A 20,181-nucleotide genomic window follows, 5' to 3' on the forward strand; every position below is an offset into this window, starting at 1 on the left:
TTTTTGGGTCATACCCAGTGATGCTTAGGGGTTACTCCTGGCTTATCACTCAGGAATCACTCCTGGCAGTGATTGGGGGATTAATGGGATGCTGGGGTTCTAACCCAGGTTGGCAACGTCCAAGGCAAATGCCTCACCTGCTGTTCTATTGCTCTAGTCCTTCACAAATGCTTTTTGTTTTTTAAATTAAAGAACTATTATTTACAAAGTTATTGATAGTTGAGTTTCAGGCATACGATTCTGTTACTATTTTAAACAAATGTTTTTTGTTCTGTTTTCTGAAATGTCTCTTTTCCTAACATTTTCGTTTGTTTTGGGGGCCATACCTGGTGGTACTCAGGCCTTGCTCCTGGTTCTGCACTCAGAGATCTCTCTTGGTAGGCTCAGGGTACAATATGGGATGCTGGGGATAGAATCCAGGTTGGCTGCTTGAAAAGCAAGTGCCTTTCCCACTGTATTACTGCTCTGGCACCATGAAATGTTTACTATGATGTAAGCACAGGCTGATAAGAAGCTTTGCAGAAAGCTGAGTTCTCCTTCCTCTGCCTCAATATCACAGCTGGATTCAGACTGCCGATCTCTCTCTCTCTCTGGCTGTGCGCTCTCTCTCTCTCTCTCTCTCTCTCTCTCTCTCTCTCTCTCTCTCTCTCTCTCTCTCTCTCTCTCTCTCACACACACACACACACACACACACACACAGACTGTCTCTGCTGTGCTCTCACACACACGACTGTCTCACACACACACACACACACACACACACACACACGGCTGTCTCTGTGAGCACCCAGTCATCATTTATGACCCGAGGCTGCACTGCATGCTCTGCTCAAACCCCTGAGTTTGATCCCCAATGCACTTGAAGTCCGCCGGGGGTGATCCTCAAGCACCAAGGCTGATGCAGATTCCTGAGCAATGCTGGGTGTGGCCCCCAAACCATTCAAGTACGAACAAAGCCACACCGCAATCCAGACACAGATGCAGTTCTATTAGCACTGAGGAGTTCTTTCCCTATATCCCCCTAGTCCTGTCCATCATTCCTCTGCTCCCAGTGCCACGTTGTGATACCTGAGAACATTACATATGTGGCCTGACTCTAGTCAGCAGGTGGACCCTGGAAGACGGCACTGTACAAATCCAACCGACTTTTCCCAGAAGGGTGCATCTGTGGATAACTCTAGACCTGTACTGCTGAGATCATAAAGGGCCCCTGAGCTTCTCAGCTGGAAGCGAGGACCCCCTCTTGTGCCCAGGCCCAGGTGCCCTTCGTGGGCCATGTCCCCAGGCCTACTCACCTCGTGGGCAGAGATATCTGCCTCCAGCAGCTGATGCTTCTTCAGCAGGTTGTTCACAGACGCCAGATCTTTGCCGTAATCCTCCGACGCCAGAAGGGCTTCCACCTGGCCAGGAAACACGAAAGGGGAAGCTATCATCTGGTGCAGTGGAACCTTCTGGAAAACCAGCTAGCCCAGGCCCTTGTCCATCAGGGGCGAACGACTCCATCACAAGTTGTCTGTCTCTGCTAACTCGCCTTGCCTCAGTCTGCATGGCCTTCCTGCTGCTTAAGTGCAGACTTGGGGAGGACAGCTGGAGGGGCCCCCATGGCACAGTGCACAGCACCCGTTAGCAGAAAACTCCTGCGGGAGGAACTTGCAGGGTGGGCAAAGGACCACTAACACACAAAGATGCTCACTGTGGCAAAGCCAACACCATGGAAGGCAAGAGGAAGCCCCCTTTCAACGCAGCGAGGCCGAGTGCCCCGAAGGCGGGAAGACCTGCGCCCCGACACAGCGGAGCGGCTCTCGGACGACTCAGCAGCTGCTCTAGCGTTTAGGTTAGTGACTCGGGAGAGGGCCAACAGGGCCCTGCGTTCAGCCCCGACACTGCATGGCCTGAGCTGCGGAGCTATGCCCAGTACTGCCGAGTGGCCGCTGGGCCCTGGGAGCCCCGTGCTCCCGGTAAATACTAACGGAACACGACGGATGGTGTGAGCTCAGCTACATATAAAACTATGGCTAGCCATGGAGCCAGGCGTAGCCAGGCGGCCCGGAGCGGGTCTGTCCACCATGTCCCTGAGTAGAGTCCCCACCACGCTCAGTTCCTGGCCCGTGTGCAGATTCAGCGGATGCTACTCTGTGTACCCCCCTGACCCTCTCCCTTGCTGCACTCTCCACGGGGATGAGGCGCTGGAGTCCAGTTTCTCTTTGGCACAGTCACCCTGAGGTCCACAAACCCGCTCTCACATTGGTCTGTTCATGTGGCAGACCCGTCACCTTTCTGTGGTTCTGGGCTTCTCCAGCTTCCTGGGCTGGGGATCTCACACACCCCTTGCAGCATACACCTTCCCCCCACCCCCCATTTACCTCCGAGAGCCAGAAGTCAAAGTCTTTGATGCCGGTGTTGAAGTTCTGCTGTTTATTCGCCTCCTTCAGCTTCTGGCTCTTCTCAGCAGACTTTTGCACCAGGAACTGCCACTGGTCAGCTAGAGCGGCCAGCCGGGCCTGGAAGGGGTGGGAGAGGGCCATGAGTGCCCTGACCTGACCTCCGGCTGGGGCGGAGACACCCCAGAAGTGCCCTGCCCGCCCTCGAGCAGCCCGCCTTGTCACACAGCTCAAGTCTTCCGACTGGCTGGTGGACAGCTGGCAGAGTCACTGCCCAGGGGACAGCAAATGGCTGCAGCATGCACAGCTCCTGGGAGCGTCGAAGGAGGCAGCAGACCCACCTTGACAGCGTCCTCGCTGCCTGCACAGGCCCCGCGCTCGATGAGGGAGTTGCCTGTGTCGATGACGCCGCGGATACGGTCGGCGTTGGCGTGCAGCTCTGCCTCGAATGCCTGGTGCTTCTGGTGCTTGCTCTGAAATACCCGAAACCACCATTCAAAGTCAGCTCTGGCCAAGACATATCTTTGAGGGGAAAGGGGCTCTAGAAGGGAGGTGGGCAGCGGATGGTTGGGAGCAAATCTACAGAAACGAGGACACTTTGTATAGAAAATAGTCACTAAATCTACAGGGGGCGTTGGGGGCCAGCCCGTTGGGGAACACGGGGTGAAGGCCCTCAGCTGGCGCTGTCTGCGGCACCAGCTCCCACCCGGCCTTTGGGGGTGAGAAGCAGCGGATGAACACCATGTGGTTCTGGGTCCCCCTCATCTAAGACCGAGTGTCCTGGCCCTGCAGACAGCATTTCTTCCTTCCGGGGATCCAGACAAACACCGTGAGAGGCGGGGAGAGGCTGGCGCTGAGCAGAGCGCGGGTGAGGAGGCGGGGCCGGGGCAGGGCGTGCCGGGAGAGGGAGAGCAGCAGCGGCAGGACTGCGCGGGAGCCGGGAGGATCTGGCACCCAATGCTTCATTTCAGGGGCAGCGGCTGGCCGAGGCCGGAGCCTTTGGATGCAGCCTGAGCCCGAGTAACCGGAGGTCTCAGAGACCCTGGCAGAAGCGCGATCATGCTCTGCTTCCTGCCGTGCTTCCGGTACAAAAACCTCCCATCCTAAGCTTCATTTTTCCACTTCATTTTTCCTTCGGAGCCACACTTGTAAATTTTTCTGGTTTTGGTTTTGGGCCAAGTCAGCAGTGCTCAGGGGTTACTTCTGGCTCTGTACTCGGGGATCACTTCTGGGGGGCCTTGGGGTACCCTATGGGGTGTCAGGGATTGAACCTGGGTGTGCCATGTGCAAGGCAAGCACCCTTCCCGCTGTACTATCTCTCTGGGCTCCAGAGCCACATTCTGCTTCAAAGTCCCACTTGCCCTTGTTTTTTTCTTCAGGTTTTCCTGCTTTGGTTTTGGGGCCACACCTGGTGGTGCTCAGGGGCTGCTCCTACCCAGTGCTTGGGAGACTTCGAGGAGTTGCAGCCCCTACCTGGGGCTCCCAAATGCAGAGCAAGCATCTAACTGCCTTGGTAATACTCGCACGCTCCTGAGTCTGACCCCCGGTACCCCTGGATCTGGAAGCAGCACCCCGCATCCCTGCACTCTCTGTTCAGGGGCCCGTATGCTGGCAGCGGAAACGGTCCCTTGCCTGCCTGCTCTGCCACGGCCACCAGGGACCTCGGCCCACAGCAGAAGCAGCCCACCTTGCACTCGAAGCTGACCAGAAGCCCCGTGAAAGGAAGCAGCCAACTACCGCCCCTCAAATCAAACATCGCCAGAAACGGCCTACGGTGGTGGTGGGGAGGGGGAAAGGCTGATTCTGCAGGCTGATTACGACAGAGAAAAAGCCACATCCCACAGGGACACGTGGATGGAGTGTGGTGAGTGATGAGATGATGGGATGGAGACACCAGCAGACGGCGTGTGACCATGACAGCAAGAATCTACACAGAATACACAGACTGAGCTCAGCGGATGGAAACTCTCTTAAAAGAGAAACGACTTACCAGCAGCTTGGAAAGCTACAAAAATAGATTGAAACAAGAGTTCAGTACACGGGCGTGAATGCACGGGTCCGATATTAACCAACGCATTTTGCCGCCAAACTTCCCCTGGGAAGCTCAGCACTTGGGGGCTAGTGCACAGAAAGGGGCTCTCGAGTACCCTGAACAGAGACGGGGTGTGGGGCGGGGGTGGGCAGTGCTGCTGCTCCACCAGTCCCGCTTCTTAAAATGATTTGCCTCGGCTTCACCAAGGGCACCAGGAAAGGCTCTGGGTCTCGCCCGCACCCCCCGCCCCAGGCAAAGACAGCTACCGGACCACACCCCTCACGAGGAGCCCTTGGCCACTGACCTGGATATTGGTGGGGTCCTTGTACGACTCGTCGCTGGCCGTCTGCAGCTTCTCACTGATCCAGGCCTCGATCTCGTCCACATCGCGGCTGAACTGCTGTAGTGTCTGTGACTCTCCCAGCTTGGACCTTTTCTCGATCATCTGGGCCTTCAGACGCCGCCACCTGTGAAACCCGAGCCAACGTGAACATCCTCGGGCCAAGCCGGGTCAGGGCTGGTGTCCCGACACGTGAGCCCCGCCGGCGGGCAGCTGCACTCACCGGTCCAAGACCTCGTTGCGCCGGCTGGAAATGTCGCCCGTGGCATAGTGGCCGGCAGCAATAAGCTGGTCAGCAAAGGCCTGCAGAGCGGCGATCTTCTCCTCCTGGGTGGTAGGTAGTGGGGGACACAGTGAGAGGTCAGGTGGCTCCCCCAAACCCTGGCAGCCGCCTGGAGAGTGGTTACTTGGGGTGACTGAGCACTAGCTGGTGAGGGGATCGGAATACTCGGACACTTTAGAAGCAGGAGTGTAAAAAGCCAGAGGAAAGCTTGATTTCAATCATTACTAGAGTCGAGTTTAGTTCAGGAAGATTCCAGGGCAACGCTGGGTGAGGCTGGGCGAGAAGCAGCAGATGCCGCAGATGAGAGTCTGGTATGCGAGGAGAGGGCCATGGACCCAACCACGCTGTTCCTGAACCCTGGACCTTCCTCCCAGCTTTCTCAGCTGCTGTGTGTGTGCGTTCCTTGTCCCTCCCTCTACGACCACTCTTCTCGGGACGTAACCCACTGAAACCTCAGGGTTCCAGACTGCATGCACAGAGTTTAGAACCCGGATCAAGGGATCTTTTTTCCGTGTTTTGCTTTAGTGCAGGGCTTACTACTGGCTCTGCATCTGGGGATTACTCTGGGCAGGCTCAGGAGGCCACATGTGGGTCTAGGGATCAATCAATCCTGGACTGTCCACGTGCAAAACAAATGCACTCCCTGCACGGCGATCCCTCTGCAGCCCGAAGGTACCCATCTTTCCTAACGGGCTCGGGCTCCTTGGGGCTCTACGGTAACTTCTGTGTTGTCAACACCAAGTGCTCAGTGGAAGGAAGTGGCCGAGACTCCTGCTGAGACAACTAAGTAACTGCTTTTTTTTTCTTTTCTTTTTGGGTCACACCTGGCGATGCACAGGGGTTACTCCTGGCTCTGCACTCAGAAATACTCCTAGTGGTGCTCAGGGGACCATATGGGATGCTGGGGATTGAATCCGGGTCGGCCATGTGCAAGACAAATGTCCTACCCACTGGCTATCTCTCCAGCCCCAGTAACTGCTTTTCAACTGGGCCGCTGAGAGGGGAGTGACCCAACCTGGAGCAAGGCAGATGGAACAGAGGGTCCCCATGCCTCACCTGGACATTGATCGCCTTGTCAAAGTCCTCATGCTTCTTGATGAGTGCCTCCACGCTGTCCAGAGAGTCTCCTTTGTCCTCCGTGTTCAGGAAGGCCTCCCGGGCGGCCATCCAATTCTCAGCCTGCTCGCAGTCCCGATGAAAGAGCTGAAGGCGAGAGGCCAGATGCCAGAGGTGAGGCGGCGGGCGCTTCCCAGCCTGATGCCCGGTGGCCCACCCGAGGGAGGTGAGTGTCTGCGCCCGGGTACCTGCAGCTCGAGGCACTGGTCCAGCATCATCCTGCGCTGCGCCCAGGCCTTCTCCAGATCGGCACGCTCCTGGTCTAGGAGATCGAGTTTCTCCTTGATCTCCGGGCTGGCGTAGTGCCCATGGGCCAGCAGCTGCTGCCCAAACTGCTCGAATGCCTGGAAAGTGCCAGCTCTGGCATCGATTTCTGTTCGGTGCTCCTGCCAAGAGGAGGGAGGGGATTAGGTAACTGGCAGAGGAGACCGACCCTGTCAGCCACTGACTCACAGCACAGGGCACGGGGCGAGGGCAGGACACCCCACCTGGTGCCGCTCCAGCAGGGCTTCAGCCCCGGTGACGTCCTTGGCGAGCTCGTCTGAGGACACCAACCCGCGGATTCCATTGATCCAAGACATGAGGTCCCTGGAAACCAGACACAGAGGGGAATGGCTGGTACACTGCTTGGCAAACAGGCTTCACGCCCAGGAAACAGCAATGCAGCTCAGGCCTCCGAGTGAGTGATTCTTTTAAATGGGGCAAAATATCTGGGTAAAAATATCTCAAAGCCTCTTTGTGAGGGGATGGGAGGGGCTGGGCCACACCTGGCTCTGCACTCAGGGATCGCTTCTGGTGATGGTGCTCACAGGACCACATGGGGTGCCAGGGATCAAACCTGGGGGCTGGCCACATGCAAGGCAAACACCCTTCCCACTGTGCTATGGCTCTAGCCCCCAAAGCTTCTGGTTTAAGATATTAAAAAAAAAAAAAAAAAAAGAAAGAAAGAAAGAATTCCTCAGAAGGAAAATAAACAGTTATAAAAGTAAGGCTTGGGGCTGGAGCAATAGAACAGCGGGTAGGGCGTTTGCCTTGCACGTGGCCGACCCGGGTTCAATTCCCAGCATCCCATATGGTCCCCTGAGCGCTGCCAGGGGTAATTCCTGAGTGCAAAGCCAGGAAGGAGTAACCCCTGTGCATCGCCGGGCGTGACCCAAAAAGAAAAAAAAAAAAAAAAAAAAAAAAAAAAGAAAAGAAAGTAAGGCCTTTTCGGGATACACAATGACAGGTAATCAGCGGACACACACAGTCGTTGTGGCTGAGACCTGATGGCTTTAGATGAACATATCTTTCTTATGTTCTGCAAAGTTCTGCTACATGCCAGCACTGTACTTTGTACCTGCCAGCTTCTGTACTCTGGTTTCTGGGTCACACATGGCGGTGCACAGGGGACTGAACCAGGACCCCCTCAACGAGCCTGAGCTCTGGCCTTGGGCCACCTCTAAGGTCTTAAGTGTCCACAGGGAAGGCACAGAGGCGGTATGACCACAACCTCACGCAGTTCCCTCTAGAGAACTAGACAGGCAGCACACAGGCAGCAGCGGATTCCGCAGGGAGAGGGGGGAGTGGTGACTCCCCGAAGGATACTTCTAGGGGCCTAAAAAGGGCTCTGAGCTCGAGGAGGAGGTTCTGAAAGGCCACTAACCTGCAGCCAACAGTCTGTTTGCTGCGTGCCCGGGACCCTCTGACTGGTCACGACACACTGCATCCCTGGTCAATGACCACCACAGGAGAAAGGCGAAAAAAAACCCTGATACATGCACTGCTGAGTGTCAGGGAGCAATGAGGGGCAGCAGATGGGTGGCCCTGCTGCAGGAGCTCTGGGACCGGAGGGCACTGGACAATGGTGATTTCTCAGTGGACCCTGGATCTAAAACTTGGTGCAGGTTGGGGCTGGGGCAATAGGACAGCAGGTAGGGTGCTTGTCTTGCCCACAGCTGAACCCAGTTTGATCCCAGCACCCCATGTGGTTCCTGTGCCCCTGAGGAGCGATCCCTGAGCGCAGAGCGAGGAGTAAGCCCTGAGAATGCCTCGTGTGTCCAAAACAACAAAATCAAAAATAAATATATAAGACAATGGGACAGACTGCATGTGAATTTCCCGGGTGTGATGACAGAGGCAGAGGCCAGAAGGGTCCTGAGGCCCCAGAGGGGCTACGCCATGGATCTGCAGCGTCTTGGCACAATGCACCAGGAGAAGGCAAATGCCACAGGTGGTTCCCACCCATATCTGTGCACCTCGACCTTTCTCTACAGTCCATAGGGCCAAATGATGTAGCTCAAGTGGCAGCAGAGCTTCTGCCTGGCGTGGCAGAAGCCGCTGTCCGTGCCAGCACCGTGGTGTGTGGCCCGGCACCCCCATCTCTGCCCGCCCCATCCTCACGGAGTGGGAAGCGAGTGATGCCCCAGGCAGGCAGTGGAGAGGAGTGCAGGGAGGGGGTGGCAGTGCAGCTCCCTCCTTGTGGCCGTGGGGGCTGGTGACTCTCGCACCCAGCAGGAGCACTAACAGGGCCTCACCGGAAGTCGCTCAGGAAGCGCTGCAGGTCATGGGAGTCACCCAGCTTGGCCTTGCGCTGGTCGGCGCGTTTCCCCAGGCTGCCCCATGCCTGGTTTAGCTCCGTGCACTTCTCCTTCAGGTCGTCCGCAGACTCGGGGTGGGACTGGATCAGCCGCTGGGCCGTCTCCCCCAGGGAGTTCACCTGCGCGAGCAGGGTGGTGAGGAACAAGGAGCCCAGCTGGCGGGAGCCTCAAGGGGACCCAGACAGCACTCACCTTGTCGCCCAGAGCCGCCAGGTCCCTCTCGAAGCCCTCGTGTTTGCGCTGCAGTGCCTGGACACTGGCCAGATCGTGGCCGTAATTGTCGGTGTTCAGAGCCTGGTTCTTCTCTTCGATCCATTCCTTGGTTTCGTCGGCATCGCTGTGGGGGGACACAGGTGAGCAGATGCTGAGGTGTGGCTGCGATGGCAGGCAGATAGGACAGATGGGTCTGGCTGCCACTCAGTATGCAGCTCGAAACAGCACAGGGGCATGCACTGGCCAAGTGGCGTTCGGAACTGACCACCCCACCAGCACGCGATGGACAGGGGCCAGCCCTCACCGGTGGAACCGCTGCACCTCATGGGCGCTGCCCAGGACCTGGCTCCGCTCCTCGGCCAGCTGCTGCAGGGCCCGCCAGCGCTCGTTCAGCTCCTGTAGGACAACAGCGCCGTCGACTCAGACCCAGGCCAGGGGACGGTCTGTTCCCGAACGTCCACGTGGCAGCACTTTAGCCCAGTGACTGACTGTCAGACCCTTCGCCAGAGCTCACTTGGCGGGGACTCCCCACCTGCCCCCTGAGCCCCCTCATGCTCCTCTCCTCCTGAACTCTCCCACAGGAAAGAGAAGCCGGGAGGGCAGCCCCAGGCTGGCTGGTCTGGGGCTCCCGCAGCCCTGCCCACTGGGAGCCAGCAAACACAACCTCCCTGTGGACGTGCCAAGGCCCTGCCAGGCAGGGTGGCCGTGCCCAGGCCCCGAGACCCATGGCCACCTCCATCAGCATTCACACAGCTCATGAGGCCAAGAGCAGGGCCGGGAGTGAGGGAGAGCGAGGCAAGCGTGGGCCCCCCGGGCGTGGCTGCAGTGCTTACCTTGATGGAATTAAAGGTGGCCACGGTGTGGACCATCAGGCGGGCAGACTGGGCAGGGAGGAAAGCAGAGAGCAAAACGAATCACGTGTCAGAGATCTCAGGGCAGTGCTATTCGGTCCCAATTGTCAACCAGAATGAGCTGAGAGGAAGGGTCTCAATTCTGAGCAGAGCCGCGGAAGAAACCCGAGTGGCCAGAGTCAGCTCAGCAGTGAACGTGCTGAACAGAAGGGGCTGAAAGAAGACAGCTCCAAAGGCAGGGCCAGTGCCCCGTCTCCATACCCCTGAGAACCGACCCCACTTCAGAATGGCCGGCCGCTGAGCACGTATGGAACAGTTCAGAGCATTTGTGAAACTCTGGCCACCGGGTGGCTGTTCTTTTCAACAGTGTCCCCATGAATGAAGGGCAACAGCCGAACCAGATGGAGAACATAAACCAAGGAGTTATGTGCTCTCATCAATGCAGGTCCTTTTTCCAAGAACCAAAAGCCCTGCACATGGCAAACGGCGCCCGTCTCCCGTCAGCATAGGCAGGGGTGCCTCCGGGTTCTCTGCGACCCTTTTCAGAGACAGCACTAGTGAGCTGTAGCTGTCTGAGACACTGTTCTCGAGTAACACTATGGTCATCACAAAGACTCACAAGGCTGTCTCGGTAAGGCTGTTGCCCCGCGTCACCAGATATCAGAGCGTGTTTCTGCGAGGAATTAAGACTTTGGAAAGGAAAGTAGCAGAATCTACGGGAAAGCGCCACCCTGTCCCAGCCGAGGTCTACTAAGCAGGCGGAGCCAGCAGGGATGAGGGGCCAGAGCAGCAGGACCACATGGTCAGGGTGAGAGCACCGCTCTTGGGGGCCAAGGGAGGCCTCCTTCTGCTCTAGGAAGGTGGGTTTTCTAAGGCAGAAACTGGCTCCTGATTTCACACAAGTGCCTCCAGTTCAGCTGCTTGGTTCTTGCGCGCTGGATCCAGAGGAAAGGGGCTAGAACTGGCCTTGGGCAGCGGATGGCACCATTGCTGGAAACCCCTCCCCTTCCAACGCTCTCCCTGGGCTGCTGGCTTGTCTCCCCCAGCCCCAGCACCCCGGACCAAAGTCAACCGCAGCTGGGAAGCAGCATTCGCTCCCCCTGGCCTGCAGCTGGGGCTCCGGGGGGAGGTCAGGCACAGGAGGGTGGACAGACATTTTTATGTCCATGGCATCTGTGGGACAGCACACATCTTGGGGAGAATCAGCCCCAGGCCACCTCAGCGTGGGGACACATCTGTGACCGACCCTGACCTAAACCAGCTTTGTCCTGGGAACCTGCAGCTTCGAGGATAAACATGATTACAACAAATCACAGGCTATGCCAGGGGCTCAGGACTTAAAATCGGCCCCAGAAAACACGAGAAATTCTTCCTTGGGATTTCAGGGACACCTTCAGGAACAATCATTAAGAACTGGCCCACAGCTTCCTACCTTCCACGGGGAGGCGGTCTTGGAATCCGCTTCATCCTAGGCGGAGGAGTTGAGAGGGACACAAGTGAACAGAGAAGCACGAGGCCGCGCCCCTTCCACTCTGAAACAGGGCCCCACCCTGAAAGGCCCCCAGCTGACAGCAAGTGGCTTGGCCTCGGGAGGGGAAGGAAGCCACAGACCGAGTCTAACGCCATATGCAACCCCAGGAGAATGCAAGAACCTTGTACAAAACACCCATTTATCCTGTCCTATTTGTGGGTCTCTTAGAAGAGGGATAATACAGCAAATCTGGCAAAGGTTTGAAAGGAAATAGAGGAGGCAACAACTCTGCTCTTTCGGAAAGTGGCAGATAGAAACGAACCACTTCCTGCTGTTTGTTCTCTTTTCTTTCTTTCGGGGGCCATACCCGGTCATGCTCAGGGGCTACTCCTGGCGGTGCTCAGGGGACCATATGGGATGCCAAGGATAGAACCTATGTTGGCCATGTGAAGGCAAATGCCCTCCTACTATATGGTCACTCCGGCCCTCTCTTATTTCTTGTCCACACAGAAAGCGCCTCCAAGGCCCGGGAACAGGTATCTGTGGGCAGCTCTGGGCCCTGCAGTGCTTCCCCAGACTACTCACTCCTCACGCTCCAGCTCCATGCGCACCACTGGGACTTACCCTGGGCATCATGCCATGCACTTCCTACAGAGAGAGAAAAAACAGTTTTACTGCTGGGGGAAACACAGGCTCACCACAGTCAATCCTGGAGACACACGACAGCATGAGGCCGGTGGGCCAGAGATCTCTGTCTCTGAGGTCGGCTGCAAAGAGCCTGTGTTTCTACGTTGGTCCATCCGTTCACTATTCAACATCACACCATTGTCACCATTTCCAACGGGCAGAAAACTGCGACAGTAAAGGCTGCTGCTCCGCCAAGGCGGAACGGAATGGCTCCCGTGCAGCCTGGCCATGAGGCTGTGCCGTGGCCCGTGACCTGCTGTGCCATGAAGGAGGCCAGAGGTTGGACCAAGGTCAGACACTCACCTGCTGCTGCACTGCCTGCACCTCCTCGGCCATCAGCCCCTCTGACTCCAGGTCATCGGCCACCTTGTTGATGTCCTTCAGCCGGGACTCGTTGGCCTTCAGGTCCTTTAATACAATGGAAGCCACAGTGACATGAGACTCTCAGAACAACCCACAGGAGCAGTGTGTAAACAGCAGCGCAGAGGTACACATTCCTGCTTCAAGAAAAGGAAATAAACCCACAAAGAAACCTGCACCTTAGAACTTGGCTGTTCCAGTCCCTCTCTTTTGGACTTGTTTGGCTTTGGGTCACGCCCAGCGATGCTCAGGGGTTACTCCTAGTTCGGCACCAGAAATTACTCTGAGCTCTGCATTGAGGAATTATTCAGAGGACTATATGGGATATTGGGATCAAACTCAGGTTGGCTGCCTACAAGGCAAGCACCCTACTTGCTGGACTATCACTCTGGCCATGTAGGTCCTATGGGAGAAGCAGCCCCAAGCCTTAATTGGTATTTTGTTTTGTGGTTTGGGGCAACAATAGGTGGTGCTGAGGACGTACGCCTGGCTCTGAGCTCAGAGATTACCATTAGTGGGGCTTGGAGAACAATATGTGGTGCCAGGGATTAAACCTGGTTCGGCCATGGACATGACAAGTTCCTGTACCACTCCACCCCATTACTGATTTTAAGAACATTTCCCCTTTCTTTTTTTTTGGGTTTTTGGGCTATAGACAGTGGTACTTAGAGGTTGCGCTGGTCTCAGTAAATCATAAGGTGCTAGGGAACGAACCTGGGCCTTCTACATACAAAGCATGCACTTCAGTTACAAGAATCCTTTTAAACTGGGGAACAGAAAATACAAGGTGTGGTCTACACACGTAACCACAGGACCAGTCAACCACAAAAAGAAGTACAGTGCTAACATGGGCTGGAGCGACAGCATAGCAGGGAGGGCACTTGTGGCCAACCAAGGTTCGAACCGTGGCACCCCATATGGTTCCCTAAGCCTTGCCAGGAGTGCCCTGAGCCAGGAGTAACCAGGAGTAACCCCTGGTGCCCCCCCAAAAGAACAAACTCTAAAAACATCTCAGAGAAAGCAGCCCATCACTCCAAGTTAGGAAGTATGCAAACTATCCCAACAGCTTAAAAGCAAGGGCAACAGGACAGTGGACAGGGTGTTTGTCTCACACGAAGCCCACCCAGGTTTGATCCCTGGCACTTCAGTTGGTCCTCTGAGTTCTGCCAAGACTGATCCTTAATCACAGAGCCAGGAGTAAGCCCTGAGCACGACTGATGTTGCCCAAAAATAAACAATCACTATCACTATCATCCCACTGATCCTCGATTTGCTCGAGCGGGTCCAGTAACGTCTCTGTTCATCCTAGTCCTGAGATTTTAACAGCCCCTCTTTACTCGTCCTTCCCAATGATGCTACATCAGAGGCTCTTTCAGAGTAAGGAGAGTGAGACCCATCATTGTTACCGTATTTGGCATATGAATACACCACAGGGAGCTTGCCAGGCTCTCCCATAACAAAACAAAACAAACAAAACAAATTTAAAAAATCTGAAAAAAAAAATCCAATTATTTAAAAGCAGAGGCAAAAGATAGATTGTGGGGATTACAGGGTGATGACTGAATGGGTATGTGGGTTCTCTGAAATAATAATCTGGGATGAGATGGGATAAGGGTTGTACAATGTATTCTGAACTGTATACTACAAAACAGTCAACTGTGTGTTACAGGAACTTTATTCTAATTAAGAAAAAATGCTAGGCTGGGATGTGGCTCAGTGGCAGAACACTTTCTTGCACTGTGAGACCTGGGTTCGATCTCAAGCACAGGACAAGTTTTTAAAACAATATGTGGTCATTTAACAAAGTTCAAAAAACTGAACTTGTAGAAAAATAGCCATAAAAGGCATGGGGGTGTGGGTTGGGCAGAAAGATAATAAGGGTGTGTGTGTGTGTGTGTGTGTGTGTGTGTGTGTGTGTGTGTGTGTGTGTGTTTGTCTTGCACCATGCACCTGACCTGGTTTGATCAGAGCAAATATGGCCCCCAAACAAACAAACAAAATAATTAAAATTAAAAGAGCTAAAAATAAAATAAATAAAATAAAATAGCTAGAATCAGTGAGATAGTACCAGAATAAGGTACTTACCTTGCATGTGGCGACTCTGGTTTGATCCCTGACACTACAGAATCCCTGCACCCCAAACCCGGACAGGGCCAGAAGCAGCCTCTGAACAAGTGACCCCAAACCACTCCCTGCTCAAAACTAGCCACAGGGCCAGGAGGTGGCCCAGAGGGTTTGAATTGAGGCTTTGCATGCAGGAGGTCCAGGTTTGATCTCTGGCACCACCTCGTCCCCAAGCAGTGCTGGGAGCGATCCTCACAGTGGGCCAGAAGGCCCTAAGCAGTGTGACTCAAAAAACAAACATAAAGGTCAGAGACACTAGAAAACCACCGATGTCATTTCGTGCTTGGAATCTGCAATCAAAAATCAAGATTAAAAAAAAAAAAAAAGCAACCAACGGAGAGAATCTGGCGCCAAGTGGCCCTCCCGCCTACCTTCTGGAAGTCGTCGAATTTCTTCTGCAGCACCTCCACCTGCTCCAGGTCGGCGCCCACCTCCTCGCTTGTCAGCGCCGCCTCCTTCTCGTTGATCCACTGCTGCAACTCATTGGCCTCTCGGAACAGCATGAACTTCTTACAGCTCTTCTCCAACATGCCTTTGCGCTTCTCGCCCAGCTCCAGCAGAGAGTGGTATCTGTGGTCGGTGGGGGGGACGAGAGTGGGCAGGAAGACGGTCAGCTCCCAAGAGCACATGCACAGGCAACCCACGTGTGTCTGGGAGCTCGTGACAGTGATGCCCTGGTGACGAACTGTGGCACACGATGAAGATGAAGGCCTGAGATCCCACAGGAGACTGGCGAGCAGCGTCAGTGACCTCCACCAGTGACAGCGACCAAACACTGAGTACAGTCACACACAGTTCATGCGACTACAGCTGAGACACGACACAAGTTCCCTGGGCGTGATGTAAACGAAGGGTTTCGTGTGGCCCTAGTGGTCTCCGAGCTGCCATCCCGGGGGTGGGGGGAGACAGGTGGGCGCCAGCTGGACTCAGGAGCCCTGAGAACGGGAAGTGGCTCTGCTTCTCAGCAGGAGGAAAGCCAGGGAGGCGCAGAAGAGCTAGACCGCTTCTGATAGCACAGGAGGGCCTTTGCCCTATACATCACAGACCCGGGTTCAATCCCAGCATCCCACAGGGACCCATTACTACCAGGTGTGGCCCACAAACAACCCCTTCCGCACCGCCCCTCAAAACAAAAAGAAAGATACCGCTTCTCTGACAGGAAGGGTATTTTTTTGTTTTTGCTGTTGTTTTTTATTTTGGGGCCACACCTGGCAGTGTCCAGGGGTTACTCCTGTCTCTGATCAGGGATCACTCCTGGCAGGGGCTGGGGGACGCTGTAGGATGCAGGGATTGAACCTGGGTCAGCTGCGGGCAAGGCCAGCGCTCTCCCCATGATACACTGCTTCGTCCCTTGGCTCAAAGGCTTAGGCAGAAAGAAGAATCCTGACCCGGGGGCCACAACACAAAAGGCCAAACTACGGTTCTCTTTGGAAACATGAAAATAACCATCACATTAAAGTGGGGTGTTCAAATCACTGTATCACTGTCACCCCGTTGCTCATTGATTTGCTCAAGTGGGCACCAGGGTGTTCAAGTAAAATGTTCAAATAAAAATTCTGGAATCCTAATCAAATCTAAATTTCCTGCAATAAAGTGAAAAGAGCAATGAGTGAGGCTGGAGCGACAGTACAGCAGGTAGGACGCTTGCCTTGTACGTGGCCGACCTGGGTTTGATCCCCAGCATCTCATATGGTTCCCGAAGCCTGCCAGGGGGGATTCCTGAGCAGAGCCAGGAGTTTGATCTTTTGCATAACCGGGTGTGGCCCCAAAACAAAACAAAACAAGAAAGAAAGAAAAAAGCATCGAGCTACCAAAAACCAGAGCACAACCCACAACAGACTGGGGTTCGGGTGGGCTGTAGACAGAGGTTGGGCCGCCCGAGTGCTAGCGGGCAGGACCAGTGACCCAGCCCCACAGGGAAGCTGCCAGGGCAGGGGGCTGCTGGCAGTGCCACGGCCTCACCCACACTCCGGTGCGTCTGTGGGGCCTCCCCCCACTAGCTACGGGGACAGACGCAGACATGAGCCTTCCGGAGAAGCGGCAGGGAGGATGGACAGGTGTGGCATGGACATGGCGCTCAGCAAGCCTCGCCGCCTACTCACAGTTCTTCCACCTGTCTCATACGCAGAGATACACTGCCGGCCTCCTTAGTTATGCGCGTCCTGCACAGGGGCACAGCAAAAGCATGCGTGGATTAGTGGGGTTACGGCGGTGCTGGGAAGCGGCTGCTCCGCCTGGTGCTGGAAGGGGAGATGATTAAAGGGGTGAAAGGAGCCCACTGGACTCCTGGAAGCAGGTGAAGCTGTGAAGGGAAGGGCAGGAGGCTGAGACCAGAGGGTGAGTCTGCTTGCGTTTTCTTGGAAAGCCCGCCAGTTTGGGGCAGTAAATCCTGCCTGGATGGGAAACTTGGTGACCGCCCAGAAGCAGACCAGGGAGTCAAATGACCCGCTGGGACAAGCTTCTCTGAGCGTGAGCAAGCATCCAAGGGCTGTAAGGGCCAGAGGCGTGCGCTGCTCTGTCGCTTGGTCTCTGCGTGACGGCAGCACTGGGAGCCTGAGAATCCAGACTCACTGGCCTCCCCCGGGGGCATCTGGGTCAGGGAGATTCGATTTGGAACTCTGGGAAGAATGTCCTTTCTAGGTCTCTGCCCAGAGTCCACAGTTTTGGGTTCCACTAGCAGAGAGAAATGTGCCCTTCAGAAGGGACAGAGAGCACTGTGGGGTCTGCTGAGCTGCAGAAGGGGGGGCCTCTGGCCGGGACACAGCACAGCGGAGCTCTAGGTGTGGGCACCCGGCTCTAGGACCTGGAGGATGAAGGGTAAGAGGGTGAGAAACAAGCTGAGGAGAAGAGCAGCACAAGGATGCAGGGCCATGCTGGGGGGGAACAGTGCCTGGGGGAGAGCAGGAGGAGAGGGCCTGCAGGAACACTGGCACCTGAGACTCCGGAAGACCCTGCCTGCCTGGCCCTGGGCCCCCGTGGGGCTGGCCCCGCACACCCATCGCCCTTACTGATTGTCAATCTGCTCCTGCCGCAGCGCGATGCTGCCCTGCTCCTCCAGGAGGTTCTCCCGGGACGCTGACTGGGCGGGGTCCAGCTTCTTCACGTACGCGGCTGGCACAAACCCCTGCCGGTCATTCACTTCCACTTTCCACCAGTCCTGAGAAAGGGAGAAGGGGGTCAGTGTCGGCCCCGAAAAAAGGCCCGTGTCTGCACTCGCTGGAGCTCCGAGGTCACTGCAGGACCGTGGCTGCGGCGGTCACTGTGCACAGGCAGGAAGGCGGCCCCAGGGGAGGCAGCTACACTCCGCACTGTGCTGAGCTGGGGCTGCACAGAGCCCCAACTGGCTGGCCTGGGCCTACAGCAGCGCCACCTTCAGGCCAGCCGCTCCGGCCACAGCTCAGGGGGCCTGGGGGCCACCGCAGGGCTGGCACAAATGCTGATTCTCACCCTCCCCAGCTTCTCCAGAACGATACTGCTGAGTCAGACCAGAGGCTGGTTCTGGCTTGAATCGGTTACCAGAGAGACAGGGTGGGGTTAAGGTGCTCATACGGGGCCAACCCAGGTTCCATTCCCAGCATTCCCAGAGTCAGTCATGAGCACAGTGCCAGGGGTAGCCCCTGAGCACTGTCAGCAAAACCCAAATACAAGCAAAGACCCCCAATCTACTCCCGGGACTAGGGCTGTGGAGAAACGGGGGGTGTTTCTCCAGCTCTGACTCACAGGGTGGGGAATACCCTTAGGATTGGTGAATATGTGGAGGGTTGTGCCCCTCAGCCCCCAAAGCCACAGTCAAACTGGTCTGTGTCAAACTCCCACGGCACAGAATGGGGAGACAGGCAGCCCCGCCTCTGCCTGTTGCACCGTCCAGAGCCAGGGACGGCTGGAGAGGCAAGTGCAGCTCCAAAGGAAAAAGAAACCTGGGGCCCGAGTGAGACTCCAGCAGGGAGGGCATCTCCTGGCACACAGCTCACCCAGTTTGTTCCCTGGCACCCCAAGTGGTCCCTGAGCACCAATAGGAGTGATCCCTGAGTACAGAGTCAGGAGTCACCTGAGTGTTGACAGGTGTGGCCCGAAACAAACAAAAAAGGAGAAAGGAAAGCCACCCTGAGTGGACCCCTGAACAGGGCCCCGCCGCGCCTTGCCTTGTTGGTGCTGTTGAGGAGGGTGAGGACGTCGCCTTTCTTCACGGTGACCTCACGGGGGCTCTTCTCCTGATAGTCATACAGGGCCAGCACCAGCTCCTTCCCAGTCTCGTCGTCCATGGGGGCCACTTGTTGCTGAGGACCCAGAGAGGCCAGCATGGTGAGAGACGGCCTTGGGATCACCGTGCATCACGAAACCAAGCCACGTCTCGACAAAGCTGCCAATGCCAGCCCCCTGCCCCATGCGGGCAGAGCCGAGCCCTCCCCCACCTCACATGTGGTAGCAGGACTTACCCGGCACGACTGCGCCTGCTCCCGCAGAGCCTGGATGCTGCTGCCGTAGGCGGCGAGATCCGACATCAGAGCTTCATGCTTCTTCAGGAGAGCCTGAAACCCAAGTCCCAGGTTGACAGCGACCCCAGCCTGCTGGCTGCCATGGAGGGGGCGGTGCCTCCCGCTCCAGCCGCTCTGCTGGCAACCTCTGCACCATGCAGCAGGCAGCCCGTCGGGGAGGCCTGGGGACTTCGGGCTACACTGCCTGTCTCAAGGATGACTCGCCCCTCACACCCCTGCATGGTGCTTCCTCATGCTCCCAGCGGCCTCTAAGCCTCTAGCACCCCTATCTGGGGCAATCAGCTGGAGGGCACAGCCAGACTCTGCTCATCTCTGTGTGGTCAGCCAGTAAGGCCAGGGAGAGGATGGCACACTGGTGAGTACGATGTGAGGCTGAGCCCAAACACAGCTGACCGCCACACAGTGGCAGAATATACCGATCAGAATTTCAAACAGGGGGTCGAGATAGTTCAGCAGGCAGGGCGCTTGCCTTCCATACAGCTGACCTGGGATTGATATCCAGCACCCCATATGGTGCCCTGAGCCCTGTCAGGAGTGATTCCTGAGTGGAGGACCATAAGTAAGCCCTAAGCACAGCCAGGTGTGGCCAAAAAACCAAAAAGAAAAAAAAAAAAAAAGGCCAACAGTCACAGCTGAAGGTTGAAGACAGTCACTTCTCTCCTTTTAAGATGACTGAATTCCTGAGGCTGGAGCGACAGTACAGCAGGTAAGACGTTCTGCAATGCAAACAGCCAACCCGGGTTCTATCCCCGGCATCCCCTATGTTCGGTCTCCTGAGCACTGCCAGGAGTGATTTTGAGTGCAGAGCCAGGAGTAAGCGAGTTAGCCCTGAGCATCGTCAGATGTGGCCCCAAAACTATAAAACAAAAACAGATGACTGACTGGGCTGGAGCGATAGCACAGCGGGTAGGGCGTTTGCCTTGCACTCGGCCGACCTGGGTTCGATTCCCAGCATCCCATATGGTCCCCTGAGCACCGACAGGGAGTGATTCCTGAGTGCAGAGCCAGGAGTAACCCCTGTGCACCGCCAGGTGTGACCCAAAAAGCAAAAAAAAAAAAAAAACAAACAAAAAAAACCAGATGACTGAGTTCCCTTAAGAAAAAGTTGGGGGGGGTTGGAGTGATAGCACAGCGGGGAGGGCATTTGCCTTGCACATGACCGACCCGGGTTCGATTCCCAGCATCCCATATGGTCCCCTGAGCATGGCCAGGGGTAATTCCTGAGTGCAGAGCCAGGAGTATCCCCTG

The 20,181-nt window shown here is 56.0% G+C and overlaps 1 protein-coding gene across 5 annotated transcripts in view; it reads right to left on the bottom strand.

The window, feature by feature from the left end:
• Window positions 1-20,181, bottom strand: part of SPTAN1 (spectrin alpha, non-erythrocytic 1) — a 61,015-nt gene that overhangs the window by 10,684 nt on the left and 30,150 nt on the right. For 3 of the 5 annotated variants that reach the window (XM_055141862.1, XM_055141860.1, XM_055141877.1), the window contains 21 exons: window positions 18,874-18,966; window positions 18,580-18,714; window positions 17,446-17,594; window positions 16,540-16,599; window positions 14,809-15,007; window positions 12,257-12,361; window positions 11,891-11,914; window positions 11,228-11,263; window positions 9,778-9,825; window positions 9,249-9,340; window positions 8,924-9,068; window positions 8,669-8,850; window positions 6,641-6,740; window positions 6,341-6,538; window positions 6,093-6,239; window positions 4,977-5,080; window positions 4,718-4,880; window positions 4,372-4,386; window positions 2,723-2,854; window positions 2,364-2,501; window positions 1,296-1,400 (listed from right to left, as the gene is read on the bottom strand). In XM_055141862.1, the coding sequence (XP_054997837.1) occupies window positions 1,296-1,400; window positions 2,364-2,501; window positions 2,723-2,854; window positions 4,372-4,386; window positions 4,718-4,880; window positions 4,977-5,080; window positions 6,093-6,239; window positions 6,341-6,538; window positions 6,641-6,740; window positions 8,669-8,850; window positions 8,924-9,068; window positions 9,249-9,340; window positions 9,778-9,825; window positions 11,228-11,263; window positions 11,891-11,914; window positions 12,257-12,361; window positions 14,809-15,007; window positions 16,540-16,599; window positions 17,446-17,594; window positions 18,580-18,714; window positions 18,874-18,966 (2,370 nt within the window). The remainder of the gene's footprint in view (window positions 1-1,295; window positions 1,401-2,363; window positions 2,502-2,722; window positions 2,855-4,371; window positions 4,387-4,717; window positions 4,881-4,976; window positions 5,081-6,092; window positions 6,240-6,340; window positions 6,539-6,640; window positions 6,741-8,668; window positions 8,851-8,923; window positions 9,069-9,248; window positions 9,341-9,777; window positions 9,826-11,227; window positions 11,264-11,890; window positions 11,915-12,256; window positions 12,362-14,808; window positions 15,008-16,539; window positions 16,600-17,445; window positions 17,595-18,579; window positions 18,715-18,873; window positions 18,967-20,181) is intronic. The other 2 variants (XM_055141869.1, XM_055141883.1) reach the window with 1 other exon arrangement.

This window comes from Sorex araneus, chromosome 1 (assembly GCF_027595985.1).
Source record: "Sorex araneus isolate mSorAra2 chromosome 1, mSorAra2.pri, whole genome shotgun sequence".
In the NCBI taxonomy this organism is placed as follows: domain Eukaryota; kingdom Metazoa; phylum Chordata; class Mammalia; order Eulipotyphla; family Soricidae; genus Sorex; species Sorex araneus.